The sequence below is a fragment of the Phoxinus phoxinus genome, assembly GCF_949152265.1.
Source record: "Phoxinus phoxinus genome assembly, chromosome: 4".
Taxonomy (NCBI): Eukaryota; Metazoa; Chordata; class Actinopteri; order Cypriniformes; family Leuciscidae; genus Phoxinus; species Phoxinus phoxinus.
The window spans coordinates 23,886,519-23,901,134 of NC_136879.1; the positions used below are offsets into that span (position 1 = coordinate 23,886,519).

At 43.8% G+C, this 14,616-nt stretch overlaps 1 protein-coding gene across 1 annotated transcript; it reads right to left on the bottom strand.

Annotated features, from left to right (window-relative positions):
- Nucleotides 1-3,106: 3,106 nt before the first annotated feature.
- Nucleotides 3,107-4,081, bottom strand: or30by1 (odorant receptor, family 30, subfamily BY, member 1; the record flags this gene model as incomplete). Its single annotated transcript, XM_079610801.1, has 1 exon — nt 3,107-4,081. One exon carries the CDS (start codon nt 4,079-4,081, stop codon nt 3,107-3,109), a length of 975 nt encoding a protein of 324 aa, XP_079466927.1.
- Between the last annotated feature and the right edge of the window lie 10,535 nt (nt 4,082-14,616).

Genomic DNA, 14,616 nt, shown 5'->3' on the forward strand with positions numbered 1-14,616 from the left:
TCTCATTCTCTTCATGAAGATGTCAAACTGTCATGAAACAGGTGGGAGTATACTGTACGTAACAAGCATCCGAAAGTAAAAATGTTTTAACAATCCAAACACCTGTAGGTATTTAGTTGCGTCACATATATACACAATACATCTAGGCAAAAAGGCATTTGATTGAAAGTTGAGGGGTCCATGTTGAAAATGTTTTAAATTCGGGCCTGAATGCTGAAGATTTTGAAAACCGATTTCTTGATGGCAATGTACGAAAGTATGATAAATAGTAGAGGGCCCAAAATAACAAACAATGATACTGATTCCTCCTCATCTCTACAGTCAATTTTAGCCAATGAATCGAAATCACAGAAAGATTGATTTATTACGTTTGTAGTACAAAAAGGATGTTTTTCAGTTTGGTAAGCATGTAATGGTAATCATTCCAAAATACGTAAATAACCAAAACACTGTGCATGCAATTATAGACTGGTTTGTGATAATAAACACTGAACAAAGTGTGATCAACAGTAGCCATTTTTTTCATATATTTTTTTCATATTTCCAAATTTACTCATAAATTATTTGTTTTTTACTCAAAAAATGAGATGCCTACTCTCAGATAAATGAGGCCCACAATTAATCAGATGTAAACAGAAATATAAAACCAGTCCTAATTGAAAGAGAACAAGTTGACAAAAAGATTGAATCCAAGATTGGGTGAAAATATGGTATAATGAGTGATTTATAAGCTATTTTTTATAGGCCGGTCATTTTTGACCGGGAACACCACAAGTGTGACTATGTGCCATATTTTTTCACAAAACAAAATTCCTGGTGAAAATTTTAGGTTGACTAGTGTGATCAACAATACCAATTTTCTTCAGATTTTATTTAATATTTCCAAAATTGTTATTTTTTTTTTAAATACTCAAAAAATGAAATGCCTACTCTCAAATAAATGAGGCCTATGATTATTCAGATGCAAATCAAAATATAAAACCAGTCCTAATTGAAAGAGAACATGTTGACAAAAAGATTGAATCCAAGATTGGGTGAAAATATGGTACAATGAGTGATTTATACGTTTTTTTTTTTTTATGGGCCGGTCATTTTTGACCGGGAACTCAACAGGTGTTATAGGGTTTTGAACACCACATGAGGGATAGTTTAGTTTAATTATGGTTTTAACTTATTTGTCATCTCCTTTGATCCACTATTAAAACAAGCCTGCTGTAGCGGACCGCGTCCAAATGATGGCCAAAAATATACTGATGAGTTTAATGAAGTTTATTGTACATCACACAATAGATAAAGCATCAGTTTTACTCCAGAAAATCACCATAAGAGCTGTATAAACTCAGTATAAGATGTGCACATTAAAGTCTTATCCATACACTCTCTCTCCCTTTCATTATCATCAACATACACAGCGAAACAACTTGCTTAATAAACTGGTAAACTTTATATCCGTAAAAACAACTCCTATGAACTGTAATAAATTTTGCGCTCTCCCTTTCATTACTGCCGTGACCAGTAACGCACCGGAGACTATAAGCTGGATCACAAACCGTTACAGACCCTTCCTCGAGTAACAACGAGAGTAAATGGCGACTGCTATGTTTATTCTTACATCTTATAACAAAACACCTCAATTACTTAGAAGACATTCTTACAGCTGCTCCGGCGTCGAAACAATTGCGGCCTGTGTACAGCTCACTCAGGGCGGGTCTACCCTAAAACTGCAGTGTCCATCAACAGTCGTGGGAAGGGCTTGTGCAAAAGTACGTCAGATTGCATAGAAACTGCAAATGGCTTCTTCTGAGACACTGCTTATGATATATGGGGATAAAAAAAAAGCACTGGGTGCATTTTTATTATTAAAAATGGTTTAAACGGTTGTTGTGTACACACACTGCAAACACACATTTATGTTCAAACCCCATGTAAAAGTGAATTTTGCATAATAGGTGCCCTTTAATATATCCACACAAAACAAATGACCCTCAATAAATCTAAAATAAAAACATAGTAGATTGTATAGAGCTAATCAAAATAAATATTGATTTAATAACTATACAATAATTATTTTTGCCATAATTATTAATAATCGCTATTTTGTGGCTAAAGACCTGATATTCAAGCCAAGGGGCCATTTTGCTTTGAAGTCAGAAAACAAATGGTCTCAGAAAAGGAACTATGATATTAATGGCTATCTGAAGAAAACAATGAAGATGATACCATAGTGGCCATTAGTCAACATGGTCCACAAAACCAAGGTTCTTCATTCATTGGGAATTCTGGTGGATTTTCAGGGGTTAATATTGTTATTTTAAGTAGCACAACGCAGGGACCTTTAGCACATAATGTAATATAACATTTTTAGTTTTCTATTATTTATTATCCTTTTAATTACATCTCACTGAACAATATTTTTTTTACTAATAATTTTCTAATTAATGTGGCTAGAAACTAGCCAGGAAAAGGATTACATGGTGAACATTTATACTATTTCTAAAGAACAACATTTTACAAAGGAAATAAAAAATAGTGATCTTTGGATTAAATACTGTACGTAAAGTGTAAACCTCTGTTTATATGTTTTCAGAAATTCTTCACAGACAAAAAACAAAACAAACAAACAAAACTTTTAACCTTTATCATGTGTGTCATTTAATGAATAGTTTATTCAGAGCACTTGCCTTGCTTAAAGGAAAATTGAGAAAATGAAAGATAAAAACGAATCTTTAAAAAAAAAAAATGAAACTTTAAATGAAATTAAAGTGTTAGAGATTTGTCTTTAGTCTGATCGTTAGTTTGACAGACAGAATAACAAGGAAATAGGAAAAGTCTACAAATTAAACAATATGGCCGGGGTCCACAGACAGGACTTAGGTTAAGCCAAGATTAGGCCTTGCTTCAATTAGGACATTTAAGAAGCTTTTATAAACGTGCATTAGAAGAAAAAAGAAACATTATTGGTGTGCATCTTGAGACAAAACAATGGCACTGACATATTTTAAGATACCGTCAGTGCAAGTTGCTTTCAGTTAAAACAGCTTAATGTATTTTAGTCTGGGACTATCTTAAGCCTTGTCTGTGAAACCGGGGGTAAATACTGATTAAGTTATTGACGTATTTTAGACTGCCTGGTCATCTGCATGCTAACTTCTCTGTCTCTCATTTTCCTCCTTAATGCATCTTTGATCTCTTTGGTTCTGAGGCAGTATATCATGGGATTGACAACAGGTGGAAGCAGACTGTACCACATAGTTAACATAATCCGAATGTCAGGAGTTAATGCAGCTGTCACATCAAATGTATAGACAACACATCTGGGGAGATAATACATAAAAACAATGAGAAGCTGAGGAGTGCAAGTTAAGAACGTTTTATATCGGGCCTGGAAGCCAGAAATTTTGAAAACCGATGTGAATATGGCAATAAAAGAAAATATAATAAAAGTCAAAGGGCCCAAAAGAATAAACATGGCCCATCCAAAAGCAAAATTCCTTTTCTGATTTATATCTCGACAAGAGAGTTTAATTACTGCATTTCGTTCACAATAATTTTGGGTTATTACATTAGAAGCACAGTAGGGCTCATCGAAGGCATGATAAGCAATAATCGCCATTAAAGGTATTAACATTGTCCAAATCAGTCCACATGCAAGGAAAATAGTTTTGTTTGTAATAAGAACACAGTATCTCAGTGGGTTACGTACTGCAACGAAGCGGTCAATGGCTACTAATAGTATAACAAAAGAATTAATACTCCCTAAGTAATGAACAAAAAACATCTGCACAAAGCAACTATTAAATGATATAGTGTTGATATTGAATAGATATTTTGCAATGGCTTTAGGCAGCATGACAGTTCCAAAAGCAAGATCACAAAGAGCAAGATTACAAAAGATTAAATAGGTGGGTTTCTGAAGGCTTCTCTCATAAGAAATAAAAGAAATGATAAAGATATTTCCTCCTGCCAGTGTCAAGTAGACAAAGAACAAAAGGGTTCCCACAGCTCCATAATACTGTGGATGGAGTCCTGGAAATCCCAGCAGGTAGAATTCCGTAAAGACAGTGACATTGGTGTAGATCATGACTCTATACGGCTTCACAATTACCTAAAAAAATCAGTTGTATTACCAATTAGAAAAATAAAATGAAAACAAAGCCAAATCTGAAAGTGGCATCAAAATAGCACAACAAAGTTCAACATTAATGCAAAATATTATAATAACATTATAACCTTATATTAGTAGTATATTTCATGTAATTATTTCCATAAGACATTGCTAATTTACGCAGTTACACAAAAGACCTGCCGCAGATACATACTGTATCGTTAGTATGGAAATCTTCTTCTTGCTGAACAAGCATCTGATGATGATATGATGAAATCATGCTTTATCATCTCTCTCGAAATACCAAAGAGACCTTCCACGAAATGTTGAGGGGATGATTGGTGATCTTTATTTGTGACCTTCTGACAATTATTACATAAACTAGACACCTGAAATTATCTCTGCAACATGTTAACCCTTAGACAGTGTATGACCCCTGTATTACCTCAGACCCTCTTTAAAGGCACAATATGTACGATTTTTGGATTTACATATCCAAAAACCGCTAGAACAAATATATTTTGTTGACTTTTGTGTACGTACAATATTTCAAATGTTTCCAACAATGTTCAGCTATTTTAACCAGTGTAATGGCCACTGTCAATGTGCTGCATGTCAATGACGTCATACCTGCCTTACCCTCGATTTCCGGTTTTACTTAGAAACCATGGAAACATCAAAGACTCTTTAATATACTATGCTTTTATTAGAGAAGTAGGCAACTTTTTGGATACCTTTATCGACAGAAAACGAATCATTGTTACAGTATATAGATCAAAACAGTTAGTCTTATTGTTTGAAGTTTTTTTTTTTTTTTTTACTGAGTAACTTGTTGTTTGTGTCCATGCATCAGAGACAACACTATTCTGTCTAAGTTGCTAACATAGGATAACCAGAAAGAGCTTTATTTGTAGTAACAGTAATACAGCATTTTCTCCACCATACAATTTACACCATACTACCGTAATTATTTGGATCAGTATTCTAAAGTGAAGATCATGGTAACCCACCAGTAACTGCTCTCTCTGGCTCAGCAGCAGCACCGACGAGATATCTAACGGCAGAACCACAAATCACAACAGTCTGAGGACAGCAGTGCCAGGCCAGCAGCCTCAAACCCTTAACCCTAAAAGTTAGAATGGCACAGATGATCGTGTGTATTTATTACATACTCATAGATTAGGTACGTGGGCCATCAGGGGAGGCTTGGCAATCAGAATCGTCAACATGCCCATTCAAACCGAAGGAGTGTGCGCCATATTTAAGTTGCATGATTATGCCTTGTTTCCCTGTGAATTGTGGTGTTTCTATTGCATTATGATCATTGCATTGTACCATTGTATTGTTTCTTTAGTTATCTAGTATATTAGCTATACAGTGTTGGTGGTAATTTTTGTTTTATTTCAGATAAAAGAAAACAGTGAATATACTTCTGTTGCAAAGTGCGGCGCCTTCCATGACTTCGTCAGCTCGTCATGAACTTCTGGGAAGAAGGACATGTCGGCGCCCCTGCAGGAACCACTCATCAAGCCTGCTGCACGTGGGCTCTTCGAGGGCCCTGGTCAGCACACGGAGAAGCTCTGCATCGATGCTCGTTCACGTGCTGGTTTGTGTTGACGGCGCGGGGCCGGAAACCTAGCCCGCCCACTCATCGCAGTCGGATGCAGCGATGGAAAGGCTGTCATCCTTCTCTTCATCCTCGTCCGAAGCTCCGAAAGAGATGAGACCTGCCGCTCGCAGAGAGGGGCGTTGGTCCACCTGCGTGAACAGGACTGGCTTCCCCAAGAGGGGGATTCCCAAAGAGAGAGGGAGGCACGCGGGGACTGGGCCGGCGTGTGCTCACTCGTCTCCGTCTGCTCTGGCATCCTTTGTGAACGGCGCTTCTTTTTGCGCGTCTCGAGCAAAGGGAGAGAGAGAGCGGGGAGTGCAGGGTCGTTGTCGGTGAAAACAGCCAGTCTATCCCGCAGGGTGGTGAGATCCATCACGTTGCACTCAGGGCAACCGCCCTGGGTGAGTGGAACTTCCACGTGGTCACGGCCCAGGAAGCGTAGATGATGTGGCGGTCTCCACCAATGAGAGGGCCTCTGCACGAGGCGCAGGTGGTGCGAGGCATTTGAAACAACGCCTCGGAAATTGCTCTTTTAGAAGAAAGTGTTTTATAAGAAACTTTTACTTATAAAGTTTTAAATATGGATATTTTACTTACACAAAACGCATCGCTTTGCTTCAGAAGGCCTGTATTAACCCCCCGGAGCTGTGTGGAGCACTTTTATGATGAATATGTCATGATTCTGCCATCTAGTCCTTGTCTTTCTTTAAGTCTTGAGGCAGGATCATGACAGACCCATGTTTTATGTGCAAACACATGGCCTGGTTTGGCCATGTGCTTGTGTTGTCTCGTCATCTAGCCCCGCCCTCCTTGTTATCCTCGTTTTGTCATTATTGCTTTACCTGTGTCACCTGTTATGTTATCATTAGTCTCCCTATTTAATCCCCTTGTGTTTGCTGTCCTGTGTTGGTTCATTGTTAATCCATGTCAAACCTTTGTCTGTGAGTATCTTGTCAAGAGCTGTTGTCCTGTTGCGCTATTGCCTGTATTAGTTGTTTGTTTTCTTGTAGTTATCTGTCACAGTCTCAGTCTAGTTAGTCTCCATAGTCCTGTCTTGTTTTGCCCCCTCGTGGGTTTTGTTTTTCTCTGTTTTTGTCTTTAATTAAACATTGTGTGTTGCATACTGTCTGCGCTTGGGTTCATCTGCTATCCACGTAACAGAATAGATGCACTTTTATGATGAATAGATGCACTTTTATGGACTTCAAAACAGAAACGGCCATTCACTGTCATTATAAAGCTTGGAAGAGCCAGGACATTTTTTAATATAACTCTGATTGTATTCGTCTTGAAGAATCCCATATACAACTAGGCTAACTTGAGGGTGAGTCAATCATGGGCTAATTTTCATTTTTGGGTGAACTATCCCTTTAAAAGAAGGTCCCTTATCGGAAATTTGTTCTGCAGTCACATAATAAGTTTAATAATAACAATCTGACATAAGCAGTTCTGTCCCAGGAGTAAGAGCCATACAAGTGCCACTTCTCGTGACATTGTGCGTACACGTCATCCACTACGAAGCACCGCCCCCGGCGGTCAGGAGATCCAAAACATAACGTTAGTTACAGTACGTATGTAACTGTGGTTCTCTTACGTAGAGTTCTCTCGTACTGCGTCGAAAGAACGCTACGGGAAAGTATTTCTTTGTCGAGATTGAAGCCTAAAAATTAATCCTTAATTTTGTAAACATGTAAAACGCTTTTCTGTAGCATACAACCTTAGGCGGAGCAATATCGCTCACCCATTGGCTGCTCCGCCAGAAAAGCACAGCCTATGCGAGGCCAGAGACGCTGACCAATGAGGACGCTTCGCGCCCATTCTGCGTCATCTCCCGCCGAAACAGGCGTGGCCTAGGCCTATAAATACGAGCATAGCTGTCTAACACACCGATTTTTCTTAATTCACGAAGCTGCACGCATCGTTGGATTGGATTCGAGCCGCCACAGCCGTCTGAAACAAGCACTTCAGCAGGACGCGCCTCTTACCTGAAGCCGCTGGTCATCGCCGCCTTCAGCCGCCGTTCCCTGCTGCGCTTCTCCGGCGTGGAATATCCTTTACATTATGTGTGTGTGTTTTGTTTGTGTGTTCGCCATCGCGACACACAGTTTTTCCACCACTAAAAGAGCCGAGCGTCTTTTTCAAGATGCCTCGCACCTCCTGTGGCTCGTGTAGAGCCCCGCTCAGCGACGGGGACCACGTGCTTGTGTTTCCTGCCTGTAAGGATCACGCAGCTTCAGCTCTCGTCGATGGCGGCTGCCATCACTGTGATTGGATGCCTACGGTGACTCTGCGGACTCGCCTGGGGTTCATTACTGAAGCTGCATCTTTCCGCCCGCTGCAGTGCCGCGCCGTGAAAAGCGCCGTGCTCAGCGGAGCCCGGAACCTATCTCCACCACGAGGTGCTCGCCGCTGCTGCCGCCAGCTTCTCCGCCCGCTTCGCTGGACTCTCTGACCGACGGACAAGGGCCGCTGTGTGCCGCCGCGTCCGTCATGGACGAGGAAGGTGAAACCACGTCTGTGGAGTACGACTGCTATTCTCTCCTCGCTTCGGGTAGCAAGGGATGGGCGAGCTCCGAGGATCTCCCCTCCCCCGCCGCTCGTGAGCGTCGACGGAGAAAGACCAGCATCGATGCGCTTACCGGCTGGATGGCTGCTTTTCTGCAGAGGAACGTACGTTACCGTCCTCAAGACCCGCGCCTTTTTCTTCCTGAATTCACGAAGAAATCGCGGAGTCCCGGAAAGCCCCGTTTTCAGCCAGGATGCGCACTTCTGCTTCGAGGAAAGCTAACGTTACAGTGTTAAAATCCCGCCGCGGCCGGATTTCACTAAAATGTCTCGCTCGCACAGTCCCAACATACGCGACCGTGCCAGTGTATTTTGCAGTCACCAAATCGGCATCATGGCCCGTTTGCCTGCACACAAACGCCGTTTTCACGACGCCCCAGGTAAATCTGAAAATGTATTTTCTGGTGTCCCGGCCACGGCCGATGGTGTAATGTGTGTATCCGTAATGCCCACGACTCAGTGCCCATTCGTACACACAAGCACAGCCCTACACAACAGGGCTTGCACACATAAAATCGACTCTGTCGATTGTGCGTCACATGTAAGTTAGTGAACGTGCCCGCTTTTCAGTGCCCACAATCACTACACACTGTATGTCCCGTGGTTTCTGTAAAAACGAAACGAATGCACGGTCAGTCGGTTCTGATAGACAGTACTCTCTGTGCTACACGGTGTCCCGGCCACAGCCGATGATGTAATGTGTGTAACTGTATGCCCACGACCAGTGCCCATTCGTACACACAATACAGGGCTTGCACACATAAAATCGACTCTTTTGATTGTGCATCATATGTAGTGAGCGTGCCCGCTTTTCAAGTGCCCACAATCACTACAAGCTACATGTCACACGTTTTCTATGAAACGAAACCGATGCACGGTCAGTCAGTTCTAATAGACAGTACTCCCCAGTGCTATAAATGTACCCGCGTTCACGCACCCACATTTATTCTCAAACATGCCGAGCCGTACGGGGCTCGCACCGCGCGCTCTCTCTCTCAGCTGAGAGAGCTGAGCGCGCGCGGGCTGCCCGCTCGATTAAGCGCGCCCCCGCATCACGCTGCAATGGCGCCCATGTTACAGCACACGACTGCTCTCGTGTCGCCGCCATTTCGCGACCAGAGCCCGGTTTTTCAACCCGTGCAAGCACAGCCCCGTACAACACAGGGTCTGCACACATAAAATCGACTCATGCCGATTGTGCTTTACATATAGTGAGCGTGCCCACGTTTATTCACAATTATAACGAGCCCTACGGGGCTCGCCCCGCGCGCTCTCTCTCAACTCAGAGAGCCGAGCGCGCGCGGGATGCATACTGTGTTAAACATGCCCCCCGCCTCACACGCCACGGCGTCCATGTTACAGCACACGGTTGCTCTCGTGTCGCCGCCATTTCGCGACCAGGGCCCACATTACATTCAACCCCTAGTCACTCGTGCAGATGCATGGGAAAGACTTCCCGGGGTCTCAGAATGGGTGCTAGAGACTATAAAAAGAGGCTATTCGCTGCAGTTTCATCGACGCCTACCCCGTTTCACGGAGAAAGTCGAAACCACGGTAAAAACAGAAGTAGCACATCTACTTCGAGCCGAAATAGCGAAACTATTGAGCAAAGGGGCCATAGAGCCTTTATCTCAAGCTCAGAGCGAAGGGGGTCTGTACAGCAGATATTTCCTGGTACCGAAAAAGGACGGGGGTCTCAGACCCATTTTAGATCTGAGGCGTCTGAACAAAGCGCTAACAAAGCGAAAGTTCAGAATGCTCACGACCAGAAAAATCCTCGCGCAGATTCGCCGAGGAGACTGGTTTATGGCGATAGATCTGAAAGACGCGTATTTTCACATACAAATTGCGTCACGTCACAGGCGATTTTTGAGATTCGCCTTCGAGGGCCGGGCATATCAGTACACAGTCCTGCCATTCGGCCTATCCCTAGCACCTCGTACATTTACAGTGTGCATGGACGCGGCGCTGGCACCCCTGAGACTCCGAGGCGTTTGAATTCTGAACTATTTGGACGATTGGCTGATTCTGGCTCAATCGCCTTCAGAACTCGCTCACCACAGGACACTAATACTCGATCACCTCGAGTGCTTAGGTCTGAGAGTCAATTGGGAGAAAAGTTCACTGTTTCCCAGTCAAAGGATCTCCTTTTTAGGACTGGATCTGAACTCGCTATCTATGACAGCACAGCTGTCATCACGGCGCAGGCAAAATACCCTGCAAATGGCGAAATCCTTCCGCAGCGGCCATATAGTGCCGCTCAAGAGATTTCAGAAAATGCTGGGCCTCATGGCCTCAGCCTCATCGGTACTGCAGTTGGGCCTGCTGCGCATGCGCCCACTGCAGTTCTGGTTGAAAGCGCGCGTTCCGCGCCGAGCATGGTTGCGCGGTCGCTATCGCCTCAAGGTCACTCAGGAATGCATTTCAGCCCTGACACCATGGAGAGCGTCAGACTGGTACCGGTCAGGTGTAAGCCTGGGGACTTCCTCGAGCCTGAAGGTGGTGTCCACGGACGCGTCCACCTCAGGCTGGGGAGCACTGCTCGACGGCAGACCGTTCTTGGGCCAGTGGGCAGAACGGGCCAAACTACCGCACATAAACTGCCTGGAAATGATGGCGGTGGACCTTGCGCTGAGGCGTTTTTGTCCCCGGATAAAAGGACACCACGTCCTGGTCCGTTCGGACAACACGTCGGTAGTAGACTACATAAACCGCCAGGGTGGCGTGAGATCCCGAAACCTATTCAGGTTAGCGGAACGCATACTGGTATGGGCCCAGCACAACCTGCGCTCGCTGAGAGCATCGCATGTGCCAGGCCACTTGAATGTAGGCCCAGACAGACTCTCACGGAACAACGTTCCTACAGGAGAGTGGTCCCTACACACGCAGACAGTGCGTCTGCTGTGGGAAACGTTCGGCAGAGCGGAAATAGACCTGTTTGCAAGCCAGGAAAACGCTCACTACCCAGAATTTTTTTCGAAGAGCACGAACGCGCTGGCCAGTGTCTGGCCCCGCCGTCCGCTCTATGCTTTTCCTCCTGTCTCACTCCTGCCTCAAGTGCTGGAGCGGATCAAGGAAAGCGGATGCTCGGTGCTACTAGTCGCTCCATACTGGACGAATCAACTGGTTCCCAGTTTTGATGCGACTGAAGAGTACTGCCCCGTGGCCGGTTCCAGTGAGGAGAGACCTCCTCTCGCAGGCCAAGGGCTCGATTTTGCATCCTCGCCCGGAGCTCTGGTCCCTACACGTATGGGCCATAAACGGGTACCCGCTAACCTCCCAAAGGGAGTGTTAGACACGATCGAACAGGCTAGGGCTCCGTCTACTAGACGGCTCTACGCTTCCAAATGGTCGGTGTTCTCTGGCTGGTGTTCAGACCAAGGTCTGTCACCGCTCCAGTGCGGGGAAACGGAGATTCTCTCCTTCCTCCAAGAACTGTTGGATAAGGGAAGAACCCCATCCACGCTCAAAGTCTATGTGGCTGCCATATCAGCGTTCGTTAATCTAACGCTTGGCCATTCACTGGGCAGAAACGACCTGGTGGTCCGTTTCCTTAGAGGAGCCAGGAGGTTAAACCCTCCAAGGCCTCCTTCAGTCCCCGTTTGGGACCTTTCTACAGTGTTGAACGCTATGAAAGGGGCCCCTTTTCGAGCCTATTCACTCAGTTGACATGAAACACCTGTCTTTCAAGACCGTGTTTCTTCTGGCTCTCGCTTCAGTGAAGCGTGTGGGGGATTTGCAAGCGCTCTCAGTTAGAGCTTCTTGTATGGAGTTCGGGCCAAACGACTCTGTAGTCGTGTTGAAACCGAAGCATGGGTACGTACCTAAGTCCCTCAACACACCGTTCAGGGCTCAGGTCATCTCCCTGTCGGCCCTGCCGGCCTCGGAGGACGGAAATAGCTCCCTTTGCCCGGTCAGGGCATTAAGAGCTTATGTGTCCCGCTCTGCTGTTTTTCGACAGACGGAGCAGCTCTTTGTTTCGTTCAGTGGGCGCTCTAAAGGGCGAGCCGCGACGAAACAGAGTCTATCTCGATGGGTAGTGGATGCCATTGCGCTAGCCTACGCATCTAGAGGTTTGGAATGCCCCCTGGGCATCAGAGCACATTCTACGAGAGGCATGGCCTCTTCGTGGGCTTGGTATAGTGGAATCTCGCTACAAGATATCTGTATGGCGGCAGGCTGGGCCTCCCCGTCTACATTTATACGGTTCTATAACCTAGAGGTTCCTGCGCTGCAGGCTAAACTGCTCTCGGTCTAGAAGACTATGTTTTAGTGTTCCTGCCCCGCGTTGCGGCCCAGGTCACTTCAATGTTCAAGCATCACTCACTGACATGGTGTCCCATGAGCATGCTTTTACCCCTCATATATATATTTATATTAATCATATATATGTTATTATGCCCTTAGAGGCACTACTATAAAGGGATGATGCTATTTTAGCCGCTCTCCCTATACTTCTTGGGGTAGGCACTTGTATGCCAGGGCGCGCGCGCCCTTAGGTGTCTGTGTCGGTCCAAGAGCACGCACGGCGTTTTACATGGGGTTCCTGTAGCGTTCTTTCGACGCAGTACGAGAGAACTCTACGTAAGAGAACGTACTCGGTTACTAACGTAACCTCGGTTCTCTCTAGGAGAGGGAACGAGTACTGCGTCTCATGCCGTGCGTGCCCACGCTGCGTCGCTTTCGTGACGAAAATCGGTGTGTTAGACAGCTATGCTCGTATTTATAGGCCTAGGCCACGCCTGTTTCGGCGGGAGATGACGCAGAATGGGCGCGAAGTGTCCTCATTGGTCAGCGTCTCTGGCCTCGCATAGGCTGTGCTTTTCTGGCGGAGCAGCCAATGGGTGAGCGATATTGCTCCGCCTAAGGTTGTATGCTACAGAAAAGCGTTTTACATGTTTACAAAATTAAGGATTAATTTTTAGGCTTCAATCTCGACAAAGAAATACTTTCCCGTAGCGTTCTTTCGACGCAGTACTCGTTCCCTCTCCTAGAGAGAACCGAGGTTACGTTAGTAACCGAGTACGTTATTAGTAGTGGAAATAACACACACAAAAAAATATACCAAAATGTCAGTTTTGTCAAGTTTCCTCAAGTTTCCTCATAAGAGCAGTCTGAAATGAGTTAAATAAAGTCTTAAATAAATGTAAAGAGTTGTGAGAAATGAGACGGGTGTCAAATCCACGTCGTGCAGCAGCGGCAGATCTTAAAGTGACAGCAGTCAATAAAATGCTCTCTGTCATTAATGTTAATCAAAGAACAAAGGTAACAGAGAAATTCACTGCTCTTGACTAAAGAACTTTTGTAGCTTTAATAAGGATTCATATATATTTAATTTATAATTTCTGCAGTGCAAAGTGTTTGATAACTGTATTAATTATATTCAGAATTTTTGTATATTTTCCTAGGCCTACCTGTTAGACAGGAAGGGCACAGTTAATATGACAATTATTATGGGTTTATGTGAAGATTAAGTTCACTTAAATTTAAAGTTGTCATGTTTTTGGGAGCCCAATACATGTTAAAATTAATAGCTTTCAGTTACACTGTAATGTTGAATGGCTATAATTAATGTTTAAAATTGAAAATATATATATATATTTAATTGAGACCTCAGTAGCAGTATTAGTATCAGTGATACTGGCCTTCATTCATAAAAGGATGCCATTAAACAAGTTTTTTAAATATATGTTATTTATGTCATTTCTACATTACTTTGGAGATTAACTGTGGAATTATTACTTTCTAAAGAATTTAAAAAACTTTAATGTTTCTAATCACGATTAAAAAAAATTTCTTCTAATTGTTGTACTTTACCGAGTATAACAGGTAGAGTTGACTCTATAAATGCACTTTTTATCATTTTGTTTTCAGTCTGCCTCATCGTTCAATAAAATAAATGTGGCGCCCCTAATTGTACAACTGACTACGCCACCCCTTGAGCTAAACTGGTTAGTGCAAGTGTCAGAGCAAGGGGAACTCTACTCCAATAAAATGTACAAACACAGGTTCTTAGAAAAGTATAAAAATACAATCTTTATTAAGGAATGATTGAAGATGTCGGTTGTTGTAAAAAAAAAGGAATAAATCAAACAAATTAACATATAAATAGGGAATAACAAGCCATCTGCACAGGAGCCAGTAAAGCAGTTGAGAAAACACTAAGGGAAGCTTAAGTTCGCACTACCACCAGTGAACAAAGACACAAACCTTCTTTGAGGTAATACACACTGCACACTAACAGCACTCTAATAAATAGGGTTAAAAGGCATTAAGGTTCACACTACACGGCACTGCAAACTTCTTCGTTAAACAAAAAGAAAAGAAAAAAGATAAG